This window comes from Crinia signifera, chromosome 3, assembly GCF_055691185.1.
Source record: "Crinia signifera chromosome 3, ASM5569118v1, whole genome shotgun sequence".
Taxonomy (NCBI): Eukaryota; Metazoa; Chordata; class Amphibia; order Anura; family Myobatrachidae; genus Crinia; species Crinia signifera.
The window spans coordinates 184729741-184754812 of NC_139219.1; the positions used below are offsets into that span (position 1 = coordinate 184729741).

Below are 25072 nucleotides of genomic sequence, written 5' to 3' on the forward strand. Positions count from 1 at the left end.
GCTTACAATCATGCAATTTATCGAACAGATGTGGTTGAAATCTAATGATTGTATACAATATCTCATATGTGTATGGCAGGGCTGGGCAACACCGGCCCTCCAGATGTTAATGAACTACACATCCCAGGATGCTTTGCATTAGTTATGCTATGTGGCCATGCTGAAACTGATGCAAGGCATGCTGGGATGTGTAGTTCATCAACATCTGGAGGGCCGGTGTTGCCCAGCCCTGGTGTATGGGATACATAAGGGTCAAAGAAGATTAGATTAAAATGCATACTTTACTGTCTGCAATGTCTTCTCTTGGCACTGACTGAGTTCTTCTCTCCTCTTTAAGCTTTTCCCGTTTCTTCCTCAAGCTTCTCCCACGACTAAAACGCAAAATCTGCAGAAATATATATATATATATATAGGGTGTAGGGAAGAAACGCACACTCCTAGTAGAGGTATCAATCAGGGTGCCAGGACGATAAATCAATATTGTATATCAATCCCCAGATAGAACAGTCCAATCTAGAGACAGACAGGTCCAGCACACCTCAGCATGTCACATGCAGTAAAATCATTTAATGAAGCAAATAAGCAGTACAGGGTTTCATTATACTTAGCATCCGTGGCAGTAGCTGAAGACAGCAGTATAATTTTATATCCACAGGCATAGCCCTGTGGATATAAAATTATACTGCTGTCTTCAGCTACTGCCACGGATGCTAAGTATAATGAAACCCTGTACTGCTTATTTGCTTCATTAAATGATTTTACTGCATGTGACATGCTGAGGTGTGCTGGACCATATATATATATATATATATATATATATATATATATATATATATATATATATATATATACCCTCATATACTTTAAATATGCACATTGTCTTCAAGTTTCACCAGTCACAGCAGTGGCAGACATAGTGCAAAGGGATTCATAATACCTTTGTGTACAACCATATTATCACATGATGATGCCAGACCACTATCATGAAGCAGTCACACAGCCTATACAGCTGTCTAACTTTCTCTATCTATGAATAGCTAAGGTGGTAAGACATCACCATCCAATAATAAATCACCATAGAATACAGACTGTGGGCCAGATCCAATTTTCCTTGGTAATTAATGACTAATTGGACTTCCAGGGCTATTCAATTACAGCCCATGATAAGCCACTTACCATGGCTTTCTGTTCGAGCCTGAGGGAGGCTCAAACAGAATTTTTTGGGGGGCTTAACTGGTTCTTATCACAGCTGTGGACAACTTGTTTGATTTGCTTTCATTCCAAATCCACTGCCATTTTAAAGTACTCATGGGAAATAAACAGCTGCATGGAGCAGCCTCTACTTTCATGATGTACAATACAGTGAAATAATCATTTGTGGAGGACAAGATAAAGGTACAAAATCTTCAATTATGCATGGTGAGGGGGATGATTGTAGTGTACATGATAACATCCTATAAAACCTGAGCAGATACCTACAGGAAGCGGTATGCATTTGCAAGTACAGAAATCTGTAAAAGAAGGTAGGGGTGACCATTGGTGCAGCTACTATCGATGGTTACCATTGATGGTAATATGAGAAGTGACCATCAATGGTTACCAGAAATTTATGACCATCAATGGTTTCACGGCCTGATGGTCATCCCTGATCTTTTATTGACTGGCCCATTGGCCAATCACAAACCAATAGGGGAATGGGTGTTAGCTTTGAGGGTTTTGGGGCTGAGCTATGCTTCATGTTCCATCTCCTTGTAAATGAGAACATTCAGTTATGCTATGCCATCGATGGGAGGAATACATCTGGTTCTCCCCCATCAATGGCAAAACCATTTAACATCAGCCATAAACCAGCGATGGCCATCCCTACAAGAAAGTAAATCTTGTTCCAGAATTGCCCACTAGGTACAGATTTTTGCCATTATAATGGAGCTCTCAGTGATGCCATGAATACTGTACCTGTGGTGCCTTAGTGAGAAGTAGAGCAACATCTGAATTATTATGGTGCCTTGCAGTGTCCAGAGCAATCTGACCAGCCTAAACACAAAATACAATATAGAAGTTGTTTAACTAACAGAACATTTAAAAAGCCTATTAATGAGGTACTGAATAAAAAACATTTTAATTATTTTTGTAGGCATGTGATTTGACCTGGCATGTGGGACTACCTTGCCCTGTGCTGGCGGCCCCCCACGTACTAGCGCTTGAACTCTTACTGAATTAGGCCCAATGGGTTTTCATTAAAATGCATCTTAAATCACTGTGTGAATTAAACACACAAGCACACCTTGCTGTTTAAAATGATATGCAGCAAGCCTACATTCTATGTGCGACAGCAGCTCTATCTGCATTCAAAATGCTGTGCTACATTGATTTTCCTGGAATACACATAGCATTTTGTATACAGATACAGGCACAGTCACACACAGACAGAATATAAGCATAACATATATAATTTTAATCAGCAAGTTCTGCTTGTGAGTCTTAGGGCCTGATTCAGAGATGCACGCAAAGTCGATGTTCTACATGAACTAAGCTATTATTATCAGACCGCTCACGTGCTACATTTGTATTGGACATGCGGCAAAGTGATGTGGCATACACACACAATAATGATGCCCCCAAAAAGAGATTGACAGGAAGTGATGGTTTGGGGGTGTTAACGTGGTGTTTTTATGGAGAGTATCCGACGTCAGCTGTGAGTCCTAGCGTACAAAAACATGGCACTGCTACAGCCAGCAGCAGTAGAGGTGCGTATGCAATTGTGAATGAGGAGCCTAATTCAACATGAGTTGAAATTGAGCATACACACTTAGCAATATTATAAAGGAAGTTCAGTCTTAAGGGCACGGATGAAATGCGTTGAGGGGACTCTACCATTTGTGACAGATGACTGCCTGGGCTGATGCTTTCTGAAGCATACACCAGATAAGCAAACTTCTTTTTTAATTCAAACATTGTACCATCGGTGATAAACACCTGGGAGAAAAGTGGGGAGTATTCAAAGTGTTCCTGATAAGCCAGAGAAACCTTATACTTGAAGAGTGGTTGGACACCACTGATAACGGTACTCCTTTAAGTGTTGGGGTGCCCTCTTGCCAAACTATTAACATACTGCACTAAACGGCACCCATCTCGTTCCTTTTTCTAGATTTACATTTACGAGGTTTCCAAGGACAGAAACCTGCCGGAGAGGAGCTGCCGCCCTGAATAACAGGGATTGTGCTTACGCTAAGAACACAGAACTGTGTATATTGGACTTTATAGATCAGCAGGGGACTTGTTAGCACTAATACCACCCTATTCTCTCTATCTATCTATCTATCTATCTATCTATATATATATATATATATATCATTTAAATTAGCATAGTGTGTATGGGACTTATATAAACAACCAATCAGCTCCTGTCTGACATTTTTCAAACACAGTCTTTGACATGGCAGGTAGGAGCTGATTGGCTGGCTGTTTATCACGCTTAGTGCAACTGGCCCTAGATGAGATTGCATACATAAATATTAATATACAATACAAAAAGCCATGACAATTGGCAATTAGGCTTTATTATTAAATTTGTTGTTTATATACTGTATAGTTCTATACTCAGGGCAAAATTTACTAAGTGGGTTTGGTTTCATTCATTTAAAACCAGACGGTAACCACCATTGGTTTTGTTTTAAATTAGGATTTCCTAAGAGTTGGTTTGGTTATTAAACTTAAGCTACTGTTGATCCCCATCGATTTCTAAATGAACACCCCCCCCCCCCCATGGTGGATACTATTTAGCAGCGGGGTGAACTGGCTAAATATGCCAGGGGGACCTCACACTGTGTGTCTTCCTGCTAAAGAAAAATACCCCTAGCTGGTTTGGCCTAGTGCTGGAAATGGGGAAATAGGGGCACCAATGTTTCCCCATAGTTTCCAATACAGACCAGGCTCAGAGGTTGGGGACTGGCAGGGCTGGACTGGGACCAGAAATCAGCCCTGGCATTTTGAGCACACATGCCTATGTGCAGTAGGCGTGGTCTCATGGAAAGGAGGCGTGGCATCAGAAGAAAGAAGGCATTAATGCCCATTACATATTATGGAACACACCGTAATGCCCATTACACATTATGGAACACACCGTAATGCCCATTACAGAATATGACACAATCTGGACGCCACAGACTGCACCCCTTGTATAATAACAGGACTCCACATGCTACTCCACCTGTATAATAACAGGAAACTACAGACTGCACCACTGCACAATAACAGAACACCACAGGCTGCCCCCCCTGCACAATAACCACAGGCTGCTCCCCCTGCACAATAACCGCAGGCTGCTTCCCCTGCACAATAACGACACCACAGGCTGCTCCCCCTGCATAATAACAGGACTGAGGAGTCAGGACACCACAGGCTTCTCTCAGAGAAGTTCTCTGGGAGAAGCCTGTGGTGTCCTGACTCCTCAGTCCTGTATAGTCCAGGCATTGTCCACCACCACCCTCCGACATGATTACCGTGTCACTGCCTCCGGATGTCCGGCCATCCCAGCAGCACCACTGTTGCCAGGCTAAGCCCCACGCTGCAGCAGCTCCCTCAGGCCGGGGGCAGCGGGTGCTCCAATTTCTCCGGCACTCGATCCGCACATTCCGATGGACCGATGGATCTGTGTGAGGATCGGCATTTGGCACAGGCAGGCTGGATGCGCTGCTTCCTGGTTCCTCCTATGGCCCCCTCGTCCGCCCACAGCCATGCCCTCTGTAGCAGCCTCCAGCACTGTCTAGACAGGTCCTCAGTGCAGGAGGCCGGCGGCCATGTTCCCTGAGCCGCAGCCATGTACCCTAAGCCGCGGCCAGCGCTGCTGAACGGCAGAGAGTCCAGCAGGACTCAAATTCGGCCCACCTGCCCATCAGCCCTTCTGGCATTTGCCAGAAGTGCCAGTCCGGCCCTGACTCTATCCATCCTGCATTGTATCCAGACAGCACTGTATCCCACATTGTATCCGATCCAAACTTTATACAAACTGCACTGTATCCTACACTATATGAAACTCACACTATATCCACCCCCACTCTGAGCCAATCAATCAAACACAATGGATGACCATCGATGTGTAAAAATAACAATGGTCATCCATTGCATAGTTTAGCACTATCGATGGTCAGTTGCAGAATTGCCATCGATGGCAACCATTGATGGCAATGGCAACGATGGCCATCCCTACTCTGCCCCTAGTCTCTATCTTTCTCCTCTATCTCCTTTCCCCACACTTCTGCTCTTACTCTCTTTCTCTTTCTTTCTCTAACACGCTATCTCACTCTCGGTGGGGTGTAATGCCGCCCAAGTTCGGCAACCATGCAAATTGCCGGCAGAACTCAAACTTTTTTTTTAAAGGAGCAATCACGCACAATGCAAAACTATGGGGGTTGTTGGATTCACTCCTTCTGGAAAATTCCTTCTTAGATGGACATAACCATCAGTTGACATAACTGCAGTGGGGCAGATGTAACATGTGCAGAGAGAATTAGATTTGGGTGAGTTATTTTGTTTCTGTGCAGGGTAAATACTGACTGCTTTATTTTTTACACTGCAACATAGATCTCACTTTGAAGTAAAACCCCACCCAAATCTAACTCTCTCTGCACAAGTTACATCTGACCCACCTGCAGTGCACATGGTTTTGTCCACTTGAGAAGCAATTTGCCAAGGCGTGAACCAGAATAACCCCCTATGCCAGGCATGTCCAAACTATGGCCCTCCAGCTGTTGTGAAACTACGGGTGAGATTTAATAGGATGAGAGATTCAGAAAGTGAGAGATTTGGGAAGAAATCTCCAGTTTTTTTTAAGCGGCAATCATTTACACTGCAAAATCAAACTGGTTTTGGCAGCAACACCCCTCCTACCTCAGTGAGCATCCACTTTCCACCGCCTACAGAGGGGAGTACTGCACCCTCCTTTGTATATATATATATATATGTATATATTATATATATATATATATATATATATATATATATATATATATATATATATATATATATATATATATATATATATATATATATATAAAATCCACAGTGCTCCAACAGGAGCTGCGGCCGGTACTCAGAGAGACTTGCAGAAATGATTAGAGTCAACACTAGAGTCAACTTCTAGTGTTGACTCTAATCATTTCTGCAAGTCTCTGAGTACCGGCCGCAGCTCCTGTTGGAGCACTGTGGATTGTATTGATTATTATTTGGCAAGGCTACCGGGAGCAATTGAAAACTGTCAGTGCGAGTGCCGGACATCTGCTACAAATATATATATATATATATATATATATATATATATAATGGTGGCTGTGGCACTCACCCTCCAATCCTTATACAGCAATAGTGCTTGAAAATCGGTGCCCTCCATAGCCAACGGGGTTGGAGCCTGCATAACAAACTGGTGATGGCGGCGCTCAAAATGAAACAGAGCAAGATTGCCAACATTTCAAAGCATGTTACTATGGGTCCGATTCAGATCTGAAAGCATGGCTGCAACTTCTGCAACTTTTTCTAATCGCTGGCCGTATGCAAGGTGATTGACAGGCATGTGGGGGTGGATATCGGCCATTTATTGGGAGTGACTTGAGAGCCAGCATTGCATTCAAAGAACCTCATCATGTTGTCACCAGAGCAATAAAAATAAAACATGATTCATAGCTCACAGGCCTCCTCTGCTTTCCTAGTCAGCCACTGCCTGCGACAATGCACATACTGGCAGATAATAATGCCCATGTGCTGACATCTCTGAGGATGCCGGCAGTGGAACCCCAATTGCCAGTATCCCAAAAGAAAATATGTGGGGAGCGTTAGGTTTAGTTCAGGGGGTGTTAGGATTAGGCTGCTGGTGAAGGTGGTTAGTGATCGACTGAATAAGGAAGGAGGTTAGGCTGCAGGGTAGTGGGTAGAGAGGGTTAGGCACTTAGAAGTGGAATAAGTGTTAGGCAGCAGGCTGGGGGGGGGGGGGGTTAGGCTTAGATGGTAGGGTATAAGGGTGAAGGTTAGGCACTAGCAGAGAGGATTAGGCTGCAGGGGGGAAGTTAGGGTTAGGTACTAGCAGGGGGATTTAGGCTGCGGGGAGGGGGGGGGCTTAGGTACTGACATGGATGGTTAGGTTGCAGGGGGGGGGGGGGTCACATGGATGCATAGACTGTAGAGGAAAGCAATGTTGTCTGCGGTAAATGATTTGTAAATGGGTTGTGTCATAACACAAGAATCAAATCACTGCTACAAACACTGCAACACTGCCCATCTCCTGAGTCCCCTCCAAACAGCACCCTCTCCCATCTGTAATCCCCAACCCCCCTTTTCTCTGAAAACCTCAGTGGCAAAATAACTAACCTTATTTCCCTGTGTGCTTGTTGGCTCCTCTGGTCTCCGGGTGTCTCCTCCCAGTGTCCCATCTCTATTACAGAGACAGCGCTGCGATGTTGCTGACGTTTAGAGATGCAGGAAGCCATACATCTCTACTGTAAATGGATGCCAGGTCCCTGCATCCCTCTCCGATCTTTTGGGGACCTGTCTGCCAATCTGACACTAATGAGGGGGCTGGTACCTTTGTCAAAGTTAAATTTATCTATGGGACACACAAGAGCTGTAAAGCTGTTATCAGGGGGAGGAGACTGGACCCAAATAGAGACACGTAGAGAGAAGGACAGAAAAGCAGCAGCTTTGCAGCACAGTGACACGCAGGAAGTGCAAAGCAGCAGCTCTCCTGCAAATATAATCGTTTTTTTTCCCCTGGCTGCAGGATGCAGGGCAGATATATGTAATTGGCAGCTGGGAGACAGACGGAAGAAACTTATAGCACAGAAGAAGTGGATTCAGATCTGCCGGTCTCTGTGCCGCCAGACATGTGGCACAAAAAAACATTCAAATGACTGCAGCCTGGGGGGCAGGCGGCACCCTGCCCAGCCAGCCACTGCTGCAAAGCCCCTTTTCATATAGCAATGCCTTCACCGGCTACTTATCCCCTCCTCCGTGTTTGTCCAGCAGGAGCAGGGCTAGTTCTGGCTGCAGTGCACCGGGGCGATGGCTGTTCCTCCGGACACTTTCCTTCATGACATAATGTACCTCAGACCTCAGTGCTGCATCAGACTGTGCCACCTGCATATGCTGCTTTGCCAGCGCATCCCATGCCGCGTTGAATAGGATCCCCAGCCGCGCGAAAAACTTCTGAAGCGCTGCCTGCTAGGGATAACTCAAAACACAGCACACACACCAGCAAAGAACCGCGGGAGGAGCTGTGTGTGCAGAAGCCCTTCAGCAGCCATGTTTGTTTTGGGCAAAACATTGCAGCTGTGGCCGATAACCGCTGAGATCGCGGTTGCGTGGTCTGCGGCCTAGCAGGGGTGAGAGCAGTCGGTTTTTGACTCATATGGGCCGGCCCACCGGGAAGTTGCCCGGTTTCCCGGCAGGCCAATCCGCCCATGGGGACTGGTTATTAATTGGGTATGGTAAAAAGGGGGGGGGGGGGGGTCCTACAACATCAGTGGCACTTAGATATTCAATTATACTCTATTCTAAATTGGGGTTTAGAACTGCCGGGATTTAGAACCTGCCATTTAGTAAATTTAGTTGTAAATATTAAAGAATAAATGTGCTTAGGTTTATTTTGAAGTAACAAACATAAATATATGACAAAAATAACTTATACTACACTTACAGCTGAGGCGCATGTTTTTTTTTCTGGGAACCATAATGTATACTTACATAGCATCAGCAAGACACACTTACATGATTAAGAAGTGTAGCATCAGCGCCTGCTTCTAAGAGGGCTTTAATAACCTTCCTATGATTGAGAGCAGCAGCGACATGGAGAGGCGTATCACCAGCCTGTGGATTACCCAGATAAAACAAAATCCATTTACAATGTTACTTTTCTGAAGACTGTACATGTCACTGGATACACTTATATAGAACCCAAAATCTAGCTAGTTGTTAGCTATCGGAGCCTGGATGCAAGTGCACTGCTTTAAAGTGTCAAAAACCAAAGAGACTATGGGGGCGATTCATGTTGGCTCGGTAAGCAGCGAAAAACACTGCTTACTGACCACTGAAATGTGCCCCCCCCCACACACAAGGGATGTGTTCGATAACACATCCACTCTCATGCGTCCGCTAGCAGGAGAAATCATTTGATGGTCGCCAACCATCGAATGATTTTGCCTGCCTTCGGAAATAAAAGTCAGTCGAAACTGACTTTATTTTCCTCCGCAAATTGACAAAGAAGGAGATGGTGCTAACCAGTGGCGTAAGTTCGCCCCAGTTGCTCGGAGGCAAGACATATATATTGATGCCCCCCAAATAGCATTCTCCGTAAGGGGGATTGTCTCCCGTAAGACAGGTTATGGGTTCTAATACAGGGTGTGACACGTGCAAAAATATTAGGAGAGGGAGTCAGCCACAGAAACAATATTAATGGCCTTTAATTAATGGATTCAAACTTGCTGTGGAGGAGAGGTGCCACCTTGGGAGCAGGAGCCCGGCGGCAGATGACTCCATTGCCTCCCAGAGTTCTGCCTCTGGTGCTAACCATAATACACTGGGCATTCCCATGGTCCAGCGCTGTTCCCACACCCGGCCCTCCTTCCCGGCAACGACCGGCCTGGAGAGTGTGTAACTTGCCAAAGCCGTTCGGTGCCGAGGTCTGTACATGCACAATTATGCACTTGTGCAGACCCCCATCATCGGAACGGGGCCGAATACAGTATATACAGTAATGGACAGAGTAGTGCAAGATACACAGAGCTAAAGGATTGATCCACTGACCTGGTTCTTCTCATTAACAGAACAGAATGCGCTGAGTAGAATCCTGATGACAGAGAGGTGATTGTAGCGAGCTGCCACATGTAAACAGGTATCTCCTGCCTGCAAACCATAATATAAATCAGAAGAGTTGCCTCACAGGTATACATTATACTGTACGTCTGCTTTATCAACATAGGATAAAATAAGTCAATCAGCTCCAAAGAGTCATGTTACAGGCTGGGTTTGAAAAATGACAGGTAGTCCTTGGATCTCCCTCCAACAGATCACCTCCCCTTTCACTATATGATATGATCTTGAGCCGCGCAGACTGACCCCTACTCTATTACCATTATTATCATACTCCATCGAGGATTCACCCTTCCCTTTTCCTTTCTTCCTCTCTTCCTACCTTCATTTTCCATCCTCTTCCTTTTCTACCTCTTGGCCTCCTTTTCTTTTTTATCTTATTCTCTTCTCACAATTTTTTCTCATCTCTCTATAAAATAGTTAAAATGGATCACGTTCTCTATTTCACCGCAAATGACTCTTCCAATTTTTGTGTGTACTTTTATGCTTCTATATTATGGAGTTATGTCTATACTGTATCGTGATTTGCCAATAAAAAAATGACAGCTAGGAGCTGATTGGCTGGATGATTATCACACTCCACTTTATCACTTTTTGAAGCTTGATACATCTGGCCCTTTGACTTACCACAACTACAGCAGACTACCTAATTTATGGTAGGAAATCTATTGCATGAACCTTTGTAATGTACAGACAAGGGTACTTTTGTAATCGTGCTGAAAACAGAAAACCGTATGGGTTAAACTTAATAAGTGGATGTTATTACAAAGTCTGGGTATACCCCTGCAAACGCAGGCGCGTTCATGCCTGCATGGGGCCCCCATTTTGCCCACCTCTATCCAGTATAGACTTACTTTTATCCAGGAAGGGAGGAAAAGTGATTAGATGGTGAGCGACCATCGGATGATTTGTCCTCTGTGTGTCTGCATGCGAGTGAATGTGTAAGCGTACAAATCCACTCGCATGCAGGGCCAGATTAACAATGGGCCTGATGAACCTTAGTAAAGATCCTCGGGTGTGGTATGGGACTCCGACAGTCGGGATCCCGACAGTCATTATCCCGACGTCGGGATCCCGACTGGCCGGAGTCAGACAGCATGGCGAGCGCAAAAAAGCCCCTTGCGGGCTCGCTGCGCTCGCCACACTGCGGGCACGGTGGCTCGCTACGCGAGCCACCTATTCTATTCTCCCTCTATGGGGGTCGCGGACCCCCACGAGGGAAAATAGCGGGTGTCCGTCAGGCACCCGGCTGTCGGCATTTTGACAGTTGGGATCCCGACGTCGGGTAAATGACTGTCGGGATCCCGATTGTCGGGAACCCGTCCGGCACCCAAGATCCTCTAGCCATGTTGTGTGCAAATTTCTCCAATTGGAATATACATGGACAGAAAACTGAATTGTTCCTATTCCTAACCTTAACTGTAACAATTGCAAAAAAAATTATATTACGTTATTGGACCACCTCATCCCCGCCCTTCTTACAAGAAGTCAGAGCGGCTTTGACGCAAACAATGTACTTTGATAGGAGAGCCACTCTGCCCATGGTGGAGGATGGCGTTAAAAAATTTCATGCAAAATGGTGAATTTATATAAATTCGTTGGAGGGAGATGCACAAAAACATGTAATGAAGATATTCGAAGGCACCACATGGTCATTATCCGGTGGTTAGCGCGCATCGAGTCCTGGAAATGGGAGGGGGGGAGTAATTATAGTTTTAGAATTTGTAGTGCTATATGTGAGTGAATTGTCTTTGTTAAGATGGATATATATATATATATATATATATATATATCACACAGAATATTTAGTGAAAGTGGTAACATTTCGTCAAGACTTTGTCCACGATCCTCATAGCGCTTGGCGCTGGCTTCCGGAACATCTCCGGTCACTTCCGCCACTTCCGGTAACCGCATCACGCGGCGAATCAACTCAAACCGGACCAGAACGGCAGCAAGCAGTGTCCTGTGCAAACAACATCGTGCACAGGACGCCATACCATCCCGCAACGACCACGGTCCTCTCACCGGCAGGTATTCCATCTCCAGCAAGGCTGACGATCTCTCCGGCCACAGCGGTTGAATATGGCATAATTAACATCAGAAACTGCCGTTCTGCAAGCACTGGATCGTAGGGTAAGCTAGGGACAGTAGTACTGGACCTCTCCTCACAATATAATTTTTCCCCAAAAGGGTGTAAACATTATTTACTAACCCACAAGTTTTTTCACAGGTACCACTCTATTATAATTATATATTTATACATTCTTCCCTCCCCCATCCCCCCCCTAATTTATCAAATTCATACCTCATTAACTCAATAGATATATACATCCCTTCAAGCGCTCTTTTCCCACTACTATTCTCTCAGATACTCTTTGCTCAGCGCAGTAGACAGGAAAAACAAGAGTCATGCGGAGGAGGATTGACGTGATGTTTAATGCAAAAGTTCGTGAAATAATTTGAATGCATGTCATAATCAGTTATGTTTTATTCGGAAGATGTTTATACATATCATAATGTTGTAAACATGTTATATCTCATATTGAAGAAACTAATAAAAATTGTTTTAACAAAAAAAAAAAAACAATAGGCCTGATGGAGCTACTCCAAATAGGCACCATTTGTAGCTGAGGGCTGGGGTTTCCAATTAGCCTGGCCTCACATCACTAGCCCCCCAGGAACCGGAAATACCGAGGGGCAAGTCTGGAACGTTTTCCCCATAGGATAACAGCTTATTTGGACCCCCACCCCGTTCCAACAGCTGCCAGTTCCCCCTCCGGCATCACAGAAGCTCAAGGTTGAGCTCAGTCAAACCCAAATCATTGGGCTGTCAATCTGATACCAGGCTGGTCCATATGAGTTAATTAGTTCCAGAGATATTGCGGGTAAACCGATTTTTTTTTATTTCTGAAATGTAATTTCAAGGCTGTTCATGTTGTTTGAGGGCAGATTTCTCTGGAACCAAACGGCCCAGGTTCACAGGACCAAAATCATTGGAAGTCCACTCATAGTCTGGTGTGAAAGGGGTATTATTTAAAATAGCCGGGACCTGCAGTGCTCTGAATACAGCCGGGCAGCTCCCTGCTCTCTGCCCAGCTGTCAATGGCTGTCACTTCTGCCAGGTGGCGGCTGTCCCCCAGTTACTGCGAGCATGTATTTCCCCTTGGCAATGAGCATGTAATCCCACATGGCAATGAGCATGGAACCCCTGGCAATGAGCATGTAGGTAAGCAGCACTTATGTAGCATAATTTTAAGTAGGCATTATGGTGTTTGGCATAATTTGTAATGGACATTATAGTGTGTGGCTTAACATGCAATGGGCATGATGGTGTAAATTTTTAATGCGCACCTTTGGCGCGCAATATCCCTGTTTATATATTACATATTGTGCATTTTTTCTCAATCAGTTTGGTATAGTGTGTATTTTGGCTCAATCCATGTGGCATAACGTGAATTTTGACTCAATCCGTGTGCCACAGTGTGAATTTTGGCTCAGTCGTGTGAATTCTGGCTCATTCCATGTGGCATAATGTGTAAGAGGCAAGTACAGTATAAGGGGGTTACTATTGTGTTGCATGATTTGTATAAGGGGTATATGGTGTGGTAAACTTAGGTGACCACATAAAAGGTGCTGATATGTTGTCTACCAAGTCTTGGCGTTCAGTATTTTCATTATGACAAGTATCTTATGACATCGGTGTCCTGCATCCTGTGAGTGTCGAAATTTGTAATATGCAGAATATGTATATTGTGCATTAAACTGCACCAGCACTTTTCTTAATAAGTTTGGAACCTTTTGTGTGCCGCCAACTTTCCTGCGACCATATAGAATGGACTCACCCCTAAAGAGGTAACCCAGAATTGGGACACCGGTGTGCCAGGGGAGATATTGCGTGTGCACATGTATATATGTGTGTATATATATATATATATATATATATATATATATATATATATATATATGTGTGTGACTTGAAAACGGTTAATAAACTGAGACAGATCAGATGGAGTAGTCATCTTCATTATTCGACCTGTTTTGTTAGTCTGAGTGCCGCACCTCTACTTTGGCTATATACTGTATATATATGCCATTGCACTCTTTGGTTGGAGGGAGTGTGCGTATATATAGTCCGATGCTCTCAGTGCTGGCGATACATGGTCGGCACTGCAGACCAAAGTCTGCAGCCGCTGCTGGAAGGTAAGTATATCTGCAACTTCTATTTTCCCTCTTTTCTGTGCCAGGCCCTTGCATATGCCAACCTCTTTGCCATTTTCCACCCTATACTAAACCCTTTGTATTTTTCCTATGCCAGTCCCCTACCTTTTTCAGTCATATATAATTAGTTGAAAGTATTTACACAAATAGAGACACACCCATGAGCAGACCCAACCAGAACACTGGTCACGCCCCCCACATTATTAGGTGCTGGCCACAACCCTTATTATTGCGCATAATAGGCCCTTGATAATTTTCAGCTGCAGCCCCATTTAGACCTTAATCTGGCACTGCTCACATGCTACTGCGGGGATTCAATCAGCAGAGGGCATGCATTCGGTATGGCAGCGAGTCAGGCTCAAAGACACAAAGGAAATTTACCCCATGGATGTATATCATCCAAATCAAAAGATGGAGGGGGCAATTCTAAATCAACTCCGAATGGGGAAAAGTCGGCCCTGTTATGGTGGTTGGGGGACTGCCCATGGTCTTTTATGTGCAGGTCTCCTTTGCGAACGGCTTCAGCGACTTGCATATTGCCGAGCCAATCACAGGGATCGAGACAAGCTGGGGACGGACAGTGGCAGGTATTACCCATGGGAACTCCCAGCATGACATGGGCATCCCCATTGAAATGCAGGCGGTACGATGTCTTCAAAATACTACGGTACGGCGGTCTGATTACTTCAGAATAGAAAAAGACCATGTTTTCCTTATTCATATATGTTTTCTATGTTCATATAGAACATATGCTAGCAAATAAATCCTACTTGTAAGTTTTATTCTGCTAGCATTTACTGTATTATTTTAGTAAATATAAGGCTTATTTACATCATTTGGTGCCAGTTTGGGGGTGATGTACTGTGCACCTTCTTAGTTAAATCACCACACAGAGTAATTTGGTGATGGCAAGTAGCTGGTAGGGAAGATGTGCACTGTATTGGAAGGTATCATGGTGAATCCTGTAATCAACAGTATATAAAGTGTGGTACTTGTGTAATAACTGGGCGCCCGGTTTTGAGATCGGGTCGGAAAAAAACGCATCGCATGCAACCAAATCGCATGCGATGCGATCAACGCGATTTTCCTTAGGATTCAATGTTAAAATGGTCCTGTTCATTTCCCCACTATCTAAGTGGGCATAGAGTTGATTTTATATAGCGTGGCGAGCGAAGCGAGCCCCGCGAGGGGAAGCGGAATACATTTTAAGTAATCCGCATCCGATCGCCACGCTTCGGGCTCGGTGGCTCGCCACAGCTATATAAAATCAACTCTATACACACTTGGATAGTGGGGAAATGAACAGGACCATTTTAACATTGAATCCTATGGAAAACGCGTTGATCGCATCGCATGCGATTTGGTCGTGATGCGATGGACGCGATTTTACCGCAAAATCGCGTTGTATCGCATCTGATTGTATGCCTTAAGTTAAGGCATACAATTAAATAATCGGGTGCCCAGATATTACACAAGTACCCAAAGTGTATAACCCTAACCCTTTCCTACCCATACATCACACTGTCGGAATGGTTGGTAGTGAGATACAGGAATATTGAGTATGTACAGGGTCAGTGGCGTCACTAGCCAGGTGCGGGGGGTGCGGGCCGCACTGGGTGTCACCAGTCTCTGGGGTGACACCCAGAGCTCTGAGACGGCCGGTGTTCTCTGTCCCGGCCCTGGCTTAGTCAGTCACTCTCAGTGACAGCCAGGACAGGGCAGCAGGCTGTGAGCGGCTGCGGCGGCGCACAGACGTGGGGGGGGGAGCTATCCCAGTGCACCCCAGTCACTCCGCACACGGAATTGAGATGCCCGCTGCCGAGATATCCGGCCCCTCACAACACGGAGGTACGGTGTCAGCGCTATATTGCCTCTGCTCCCGCTCTGCAGATCGCTGATCCCCTGACCCCCCGGCGTCTGGGCTTCGGCACTGCTCAGCCTGACACCCGGTTTCTATTGTGCCCATACTTACACACAAGATGTTGCCCTGTTTCTGAAGTGACACTGCACGGTGGGCTCCAGTATAATAGTGTAATAGTACACGCATCTTGCCTGTTAAGGCCTGGGACTGCCTGCTATACATTCTTTACATAGTGGTCCTGCATGTGAATCTATGGGGGCATATGTGAGTGTAATGGGCATCATGGTGTCGGGTATATGTATTGCACTGTGTGTGCATATCTGGCACTGGAGGCATATCTGGTTCTGTGTGGGCATGTGTGGCACTGTGGGGCATATGTGTTTCTGGCACTGTTGGGCCATATCTGGAACTGTGGGGGCATATGTGTATTTGGCACTGTGGGGGCTTATGTGTCTCTGGCACTGTGGGGGCATATCTGGAACTGTGGGGGCATATGTGTATTTGGCACTGTGGGGGCTTATGTGTCTCTGGCACTGTGGGGGAATATCTGGCACTGTGGGGGCTTATGTGTCTCTGGCACTGTGGGGGCATATGTTTAATGGACATCACATTGTGCGGTGTAATGGGCATCATTGTATGGGGCGTATAGGGCATTACGGTGTGGGGAGCATTGGGTAATTGCCATCACAGTGTGGGGTGTAATGGGTATCAAGGTGTGCGGCATAATGTGTAATTAGCATCACAGAGTGCGGTGTATCGTGTAATTGGCATTGTGGTGTGGGGCGTAATGTGTAACTGGCATCACGTGTGCAGGATTGTGTAATTGGCATTACGTCATGTGTAATGGGTATAGTTCGCTAAAATGTGCAATCTGCAGGTACACAATACAATCATGGTACAGACCACGCCCCCAATTTTTCGGCGCCCCTTCGGCGCGCACAAGCGTCCGCTATCCGTCTTACAGAAACTTGGCAGGGGGGGGGGTGGGGTGACACCATGAGTTCCTAAACCGGGTGACACCAACCCTAGTGACGCCACTGTACAGGGTTAACACTTTGTTAAGTAATTCATTTGATGTATGCGAATGTTTTAGTGAAAACAGGCAAATAATAATAATAATAATAATAATAATAAAAACATACATTGTTTAATCCCCTTTGTTTTGCAAAGATAGTGTTCATTCTAGCACCCACTATCTTGAAAACCCATGCAGTTTCTCTTCCCTGCCTGGGGTGTCGCTGTCTGCTGTAGTGCTTCTAGCACAGTGTGGTCTGTATATCAGCACTGATATGCAAACCAGACCTGTGCTAGAAATACCACAGCAGACAGCGACACCCCAGGCAGGGAAGAGGAACTGCATGGGTTTTCAAATATAGCAGGTGCTAGAATGAACACTAAACTAATGTCATTTCATGGCATGTACCTCAAACCTTATTCAGTAGCCTTTAGGGTTAATACGATTATTGTACGTGTTTACCCCAGTAAGAGATGTAATTTGTTCTATAAAAGCACACACTTATATGCAAATGTGTGTATTCATATCTTCTGGTAAACTATAGACCAGGGCACACGAGGCCCAACACGTAGATCAGTGTCCAATGAACTGCAACTACTACTTACAGGTGGCTGAAATAATAGTTTTTTCCTGGCTTTTCCTACTAGCAAGCAAACACTCTACTAATGATTCTACAAAGAATGTGGATGGAAAATGTCATGGGTTTCTTTATCCTTCTTACCCACTGGCATGCTCACTTACTTGGTTTTTTAAGTCAGCCCGGGACCCTGCCAGCAGTAATACACGACAGCTCTGGGAATGGCCATTTTGGCACGCCAGATGGAGAGGTGTGTTGCCTGCCTTATGGAGAGAACAAGTAAATAACTCCAATGAACACAGAGGTTAAACGTATCAGAATTGCAGGCATGCTAGATTAACCACAATAAAGAAGACATTACTTTATTTCATTTAAATCACAGCAGTACTGGTGCAGATGTATGAAGACTGGGAGCCAGATGACAGACAGTCGGGATTCTGACGGACGGGCTATTCTCCCTCATGGGAGTTCACGACCCCCATAGAGGGAGACTAGAACCTGTGGCAAGCGCAGCGAACCATGAGACCCACAGAGTGGTAAGTGCAGCAAGTCCGCAAGGGGATTCTTTGCACTCAGCCCCCTGTCAGAGTACCAGTGGTCGGGGTTTCCGATGTCGGTATACTGACCGTCGAAATCCAGACTGACGGCCAGTCATACCACACCCATGAATATTGTCCCCATTGTTTCCTATAGCCAAAAGCCTCCTGTCACCAGGGAAGAAGACACTCTCAACGTGTATGCCACTGTGCTCCTCTATTAAAAACAGTCATCCAGATGAGTGTTGTCTTTGGTATTTAAGATAATATATTTGGACACCCAGCAAAAGTATACAACTAAAATACAACCCATGCGCATTTTAGTCAGGTACAAGAATAAAAAAACACTAACCCAAAGTCCATTAAAAGTTAGATTACAAAGATTCTGAATAATATATTTCTATTAAGGGATCATAACACACATTTTTAGAATATGTATGCTGAACAGATAAACACAGTATTTGTGCAATTTATAGACTCAATAAATCACAGATCATGCAAATAACCAGAGTTACAAACAGCATACTGTACATAACACATAGGTAGGGACTACTGGTTTGGCACTATACCCAATGTCCCTAACATCCAATGATCACAATAACAAGCATTGTACAGCTGTTAGATATTATATACAAGCCGGCCACCTGTGTGCTTTATTTTAAAAGTTTATAAATAGAACATTTTCCCTAAAAATTGCACTTAAGTATTATTGTGCAGTCGGAATGTTATTGTTTCCATTGGCCGCTATTGCCCTTGCATTTCTAAAATATTAAACATGATGTGTTTCTGGATATCAGGAAATACAGCATATTATACTGATGCTGACCACTACACTGACTGATGAAGTAACTGGACAGCAAGGCATACATCATAATGCATGTTACATGGATCTGTACATGGGGTGAATATACCTGCATTCAAATAATGGGATGCAGTATACAAACTTTAATATGGTTTTGTGTAACATAAAACTACTGTATGTTAGAAAGTTGGACCAAAACAGAACTGTATTTAATGTACAATAGAGCAACACTAAATAAAACATTGCAATTCTCCAAAGGAAAAGGCTATGAAAAGGTAACACTCTCTGTAAATAGAAGTAATCCAGTTAGGAAGTGATTGATGTTTGACATGATTCTCACCTTGTTCTTGGCAAGAACATTAGCCCCAGCCTTAACAAGCAGTTTGACAGATTGGCTGAATCCGTGCCAAGCGGCTTCATGTAGGGCTGTGTTGCCATCCTGAAGAAACATAACAGCAGATGAGTGAGTCCGGACCAGACTGGGCATCCCTGAGGCTGTATGCATGATACTTTTTCCCACTGATACAAGACTAAGGATTTCTGTGACCAATTTAATGATCTGTTATTGCTTTAGGTTTGCAGAATCAGACAGACTACAAAACAGGGTTCTAATGCTGGTGTCAGATCTATCAGCAGAAATGCCTTTTTTATCACTGGTACTGGAAGTATGACTGAAAACAAAGCCTTCAAATCAGCTCAGAGACTATAGTACCTCGGATGACAGAGGGGTATTGATTGTTATTAGTATAAAAATGATTTAGCTCTTATATGCAGTATCTCTCCATGAGAGTGAAAATATAGGGGGGGGGGGGGGTTTAAATCTGTGACAATTTTGTAGACAGTTGGAAAATCTGCACTTTTTGATTATTTTCCATCAAATTTACATTTACCTATTCAATTCAAGTGCCAATTATTGACTGTTAGATAACTTTGCATGGACCTAAGACACTTGGATCAGCGAATTACTCGCCAATCCACGGATTTTATATTTATTTTCCACTGATGCATTCGGCCCTGCATAGGCGGAAAAACCGCCCTAAAACGACCACATTGAATAAGTATGTTTGGATTTTTCTGCTAGCTGAAAAATACAGACATCAATGAATAACCTCCATTATCTAAAATTCCAGCTAACCAGAAGTATGGTCATATTCCCACATTCTCTAATATTATAAAGCAAATTGAATGACAAAAACTTATTCAGAAATAAAGGATTAATAAAAAAAGGAACACAAAAATACATGCAGTACGTATATATACACATGATTACAACAAGATGAGCCATTTACTAACCACAAAAGTGCAAAACTACAAACAAAATGCTCTTCCATATACACACATTTCCACTCTGTGCAATCGCACACAATGTTAATGCTAAGAGTGTGGATGTGTGGGCTGGATGTGAGTGTCTGTGTGGGCGCTTCTCCTCTGTACACAAACAGTTATTGGGAGCTAGAAGTGGATGGAGAGATGCTCTGCACTGTATATGTGGGCGAGAGGTGAAAGTAGATCATTGCAGCTGCAATTTCTTAGGATATGGAATGGTAAATGTTAGCAAGTGACAATGAAACCCTATAGAATGTGTGCAGTAGTAAACACTCCTGATAGTGTGTGTTTCCTTTTCCCACTCCTGATGTTGTGTGTGTGTGTTTCTAATTCCCCCTGGCAGTGCATTCATGTTTTCACCATTACAGTGGGAATTGGTCTCCTGTGACTTTTTTAGATCATGTTTAGGATCACAAATTCTAACAGCCTATGGGGGAGATTTATCAAATTTGGAGAGAAATAAACCAATCAGCTTCTAACTATCATTTTACAGGATGTGATAGCAAAATGACATATGCTGATTGGTTGTGTGCTTTTTTCTCTCTCCACTTTATTTGTTCTCAAAGATTTGAAAAATCTGCCCATACATTATATAATAATGTTTTAAATACATTTCCAGCTCATTTTCTCAGTGGTAATACCTTATCCTGTCTGTCCAAGGCACAACCTTCTTGTATCAATACTGCAAGAATGTCGCTGTTCCCCACCACGGCTGCCCTGTGCAAGGCTGTCTGGTGTCCCTATAAAATAGAATCAGACAAGGATATTTGTACACTTTGTTCACAGATGCCACAATGCACAAAGAAACTTACCACAAAAATTGAGAAACAATGCATACCTCCTAAATGTCTCGATTACAGTGGGAAAGTCCCTCTATCTTACTATTGCCCCACTGTCCCACCCACCAGTTGCAGTGTCCCGTGGCCGGGGACCGGTTAGGGGAGCCGGTGAACACCACTGCTATTCTCAGCAGCCGAGGTCAATACACAGTATATGTGCTGTGCGCACGACATCTATCAGTGCAGGGAGGGAAGCCAGGAGCTTTCCAGCTGCTCGGGGAGCTATGGGCATGCCCACAAAGTGACAAAATTGTGGGTTGCAGCGCCAGGCCACGCACCCTCCACCAGATGCCACACTTATCCTTTCGTGGCTCTGCCGGCAGGCAACACATCCCTGAGAAATTGCTTCCATATTATAAAAGCAGAGTGCAGGATCTTTGCAAAAGAGAGTCACTTTTATTGCTTACAAATACATATCATCAATGTGTATGGCACAAACAGTGGCCTTCATCAGAACATATCCCATGACAACCAAAGAAGAGGATATGTTATGGGATATGTACTGATGAAGGCCACCATTTGTGACTGGAACATTAGCTTCCACTAATGCATTTGTAAGTAATAAAAGTGACTTTCTTTTGCAAAGACCCTTGTGAGTGCACTCTGCTTTTATAAAGATGGATAACATGTACCCCTGGAATTTGATTATTATTTTTACACTTTGTCCTTTGAAGGGTGGGGATTGACTTCTGGTATCATCAAGTCTCGTCCCCACATTGGCAAAATGATGTGACTTGCTGGTCTGCTGGAGGGGGTGGAGCTAAAATGACTCAATTGCATAACCCCCATGCGTTTTGGCATGTAAATACCCCTCATTATCTCTTGATCCTGCCCGCTTCACTTGGGTGCGGGCACCCTGAGGGAAATAAGCCCGCTCATCCGGGTTTGCGCTCTGCGAAAAAAAATTGCGCCTCCCTCAACTACCAAGAGAGCAGGCAAGTATTATGTGTGTGCCAACATTTTTAAAAGATATCTACAGTATATGTTTTCAAATATTTTTAAAAAGGTTTATTGTTTAATGTGCCCAACTGCTGAGATTTTGAGATTCCAGGATTTCTGAATGTGTTATTACCTAAATTCCATTGATATATATTTTATATTTACATCAACCAAAAGATTCCATGCCAGGCCACTAGAGGTCACTCAAAACAAACTATAGAAAACATTCTTACTGATCAACAAACTAACAGAAAGTAAAAGTGTAAAAAGAATGATAGACGTGTAAACACGAGAACTGATTCTAATACTGTTTCAATTATATCACACAACACCATTATTTGTGAAATGTAGCATTAAAGTCTGAAAAGCAATGCTAAGGAGTCTTGGAGGTAAATGTATTAAGTAGCAATGTTTGCTGTTGTATCAAATGGTCAATAATACAAAATATGCCGTGTTTTGTATTTACAAATGAATGCCCCAAAGGCTTTGAAAAGTGCTGCCTAATATATGTACCCGCTAGTGTGGCAAGCTATCTGAGTACGTCAGTACTAACTGAGACTCATTCACAATTGTAGGAGAGCAGCCTAAAAGCCAGTTCTACCTATTTTATGGTGGAGGCCCTATATTATACTGTTAACATGTGGGGAATTCAAACGGCAATGACATGGTAAACCTATTTTTGTTCTATATGGGACATTTTCTGAGGGCTTTATTTACTAAGATGGGAGTTCTATTAAAGTTGGGATGTTGCTATTGGCAACCAATCTGAATCTACTTTTTATTTAGTACCTTCTAAAAGATAATAGCTAGAACCTGACTGGTTACCATAGCAACATCCCATCTTTAGTAGAACTCCCATCTTAGTAAATAAACCCATGAGTTAGGCTAAAGCAAGTAATAGTGCACCTGGACAAACCATGCACTGTGTGCACTGAGTGCAAACACAAATCATAGGAAGAGAACTAGCATTGGGCACATGGACAATTCTATAAATAAAGAACTTCCCTTGCAAAGTGTGGACAGCAACAAATGGGCAAATTCTGAAATAATTACAGACATCATCACCAGGAACATGCCAAAACTTTGGCTGATATTTGTAGTTCATCTAGTAATTTTTTGCCAAATTAGTGAGAGATAAATGAAGAGTCAAATAGTGGCTGAAGCCCACATAATTTACCAGAGACCCTCCGGGTCAGACACAACAGTGCAGACACAAGTAGCAAAAATATCACAATGGTTCAAGTGAGCGGTAAGCAGGTAATTGGGGCACTTAACGTCAGACAAGGCCACATACAGCATATGCTCCACCAAATGGTGAGCAGCTGCTGGGAAAACATTTATGAATGAGGTAGGTAGGTGTTATTATGGGATGTATTGTAGGTAGTCTTAGTTTACTATAAACTGGCACACTTTCTGCATTCCTGCTAGCATACTGTGCATGTGAGAAACACATTTACACCAGGGTTGCCGACTTTCTAAAAATCCTCTCCGGGAGAAGCCCGGAGAGGATTCTTGCATTACGCGTTTTGGGGGCGGGGCTTAACTGTGACGTCATTAAGCCCCGCCCCCATTACAACAAATAGTTGAAATAACAGTTATCCATGGAGGGGGCGGGGCTAAAACGTCACGATTGTGCCATTTTAGCTCCGCCCCCTCCCCTAAGACCCGCGGATTGCGGCATATAAATGCCGCGATCGGGGGGCTCAGTGGGGGTCCCCCTGATTCCGGGAGGGTTGCCCACCCTTCCGGGGGCCGGGAGGAAGGACCCGATTTTCGGGAGACTCCTGCAAATTCCGGGAGGGTCGGCAACCCTGATTTACACATTTGTTTGCATCAAAAGACGCAGATTCTGAAATATGTGCTTCAGTGCGGCAATTGAGTGGTAACATTGTGGTCACATGCAAGTCTTGTGGGAGTGTCATGTGCGTGCAGCTAGGGTCTGTGCTAATCTCAGTCATGTGCACAACAAAAACAAGCACATGGGTCAGGTCTTCCTTACTTGTGAAAACTAGAATCTGGGAGATTACAGTAGGATGCGCCAAGCACGGGGCAGGTCACACTGGGATTCGTTCTCTGGGCGAGATTTACTAAGCCATGAAAAGTGATAAAATGGCGAGTGATAAACCACCAGCCAATCAGCTTCTAACTGTAATTTTTTTAACATGGCCTATAACGGTCGCCTGGTGACAATGCCCCCTTTTTTCAGGCGCAGGCGCGAAATTTGCGCGTATATGTAAATTGTAGCTTCGTTATGAGGCACTTTTAGAATATGGTTATATTTAGATTCTTAAGATGACTTCAGGATTACTTTATTTCTATTTACATCCAAGTAAGGGCTCTTGTTATTAGTTTTTATTGTCCCAATTTTATTTTTATTTTTTTGCAGAATTCATAATTCCTTACACAAAACTGTAATACTTATATCTAAACATTAATATTTTTATTTAATAATCTATAAGTACAGTATTCACATCACTGGGTATATATATATTTTTTATGGTAATTCACCATATAACTGACAAATTGGTCTCCAAGGCACCCTATAAGTACAAACCAAAACAAATTTGCCACATAAAAAGCCCCTAATATTATTTCAATATTCTCTTCCGGTTTCTGGAATGATTAATAAGAACTAAGGATCTATATGGGGGTATATTCAATGGTTTTTGCGAGCTGTGACAGCGAGCAGTGGTGACTGCTCACTGTCACAGCTCGCACGGTTAGTATTGAACTGACCACCCTGCTCACGCAATTTCCACCTTGCTGGGTTTTTTACGGCGACGGGGAAACTGCGCGTGCGGACGCTAAAACAGCGAGGCTCGCGGCTAAATGCAGCTAATGCTCCCTGCATTAGCCGCTAGCCTCCCTGTTTGGGGGAATCCTCGCCCTCCTCTGACAGTGAGGGTTCCACCGGAACATTGAATACGGTGAGCGGCCAGCGCGGGGGTTAAATGGCGGGGGTCGCTTGTTTTCGGGGATCCTAGCTGTGTAACACCTAGCTGGCCGCATTGAATACTGCCCTATGTGATTTGGGCCTGATTTCACCCGATTGCAGATGAGAAATTAGGTGAAATCGGTCCAAATAGCATGTGTGTGATATCCAA

At 44.1% G+C, this 25072-nt stretch overlaps 1 protein-coding gene across 5 annotated transcripts in view; it reads right to left on the bottom strand.

The window, feature by feature from the left end:
- The window catches only part of ANKRD6 (ankyrin repeat domain 6), a 153226-nt gene that overhangs the window by 27935 nt on the left and 100219 nt on the right, over positions 1-25072 (bottom strand). For all 5 annotated transcript variants that reach the window (XM_083177055.1, XM_083177052.1, XM_083177053.1 and 2 more), the window contains exons 4-10: positions 20832-20930; positions 19205-19303; positions 17691-17789; positions 9790-9888; positions 8755-8853; positions 1957-2034; positions 281-385 (exon numbers count right to left, since the gene is read on the bottom strand). In XM_083177055.1, the coding sequence (XP_083033181.1) occupies positions 281-385; positions 1957-2034; positions 8755-8853; positions 9790-9888; positions 17691-17789; positions 19205-19303; positions 20832-20930 (678 nt within the window). The remainder of the gene's footprint in view (positions 1-280; positions 386-1956; positions 2035-8754; positions 8854-9789; positions 9889-17690; positions 17790-19204; positions 19304-20831; positions 20931-25072) is intronic.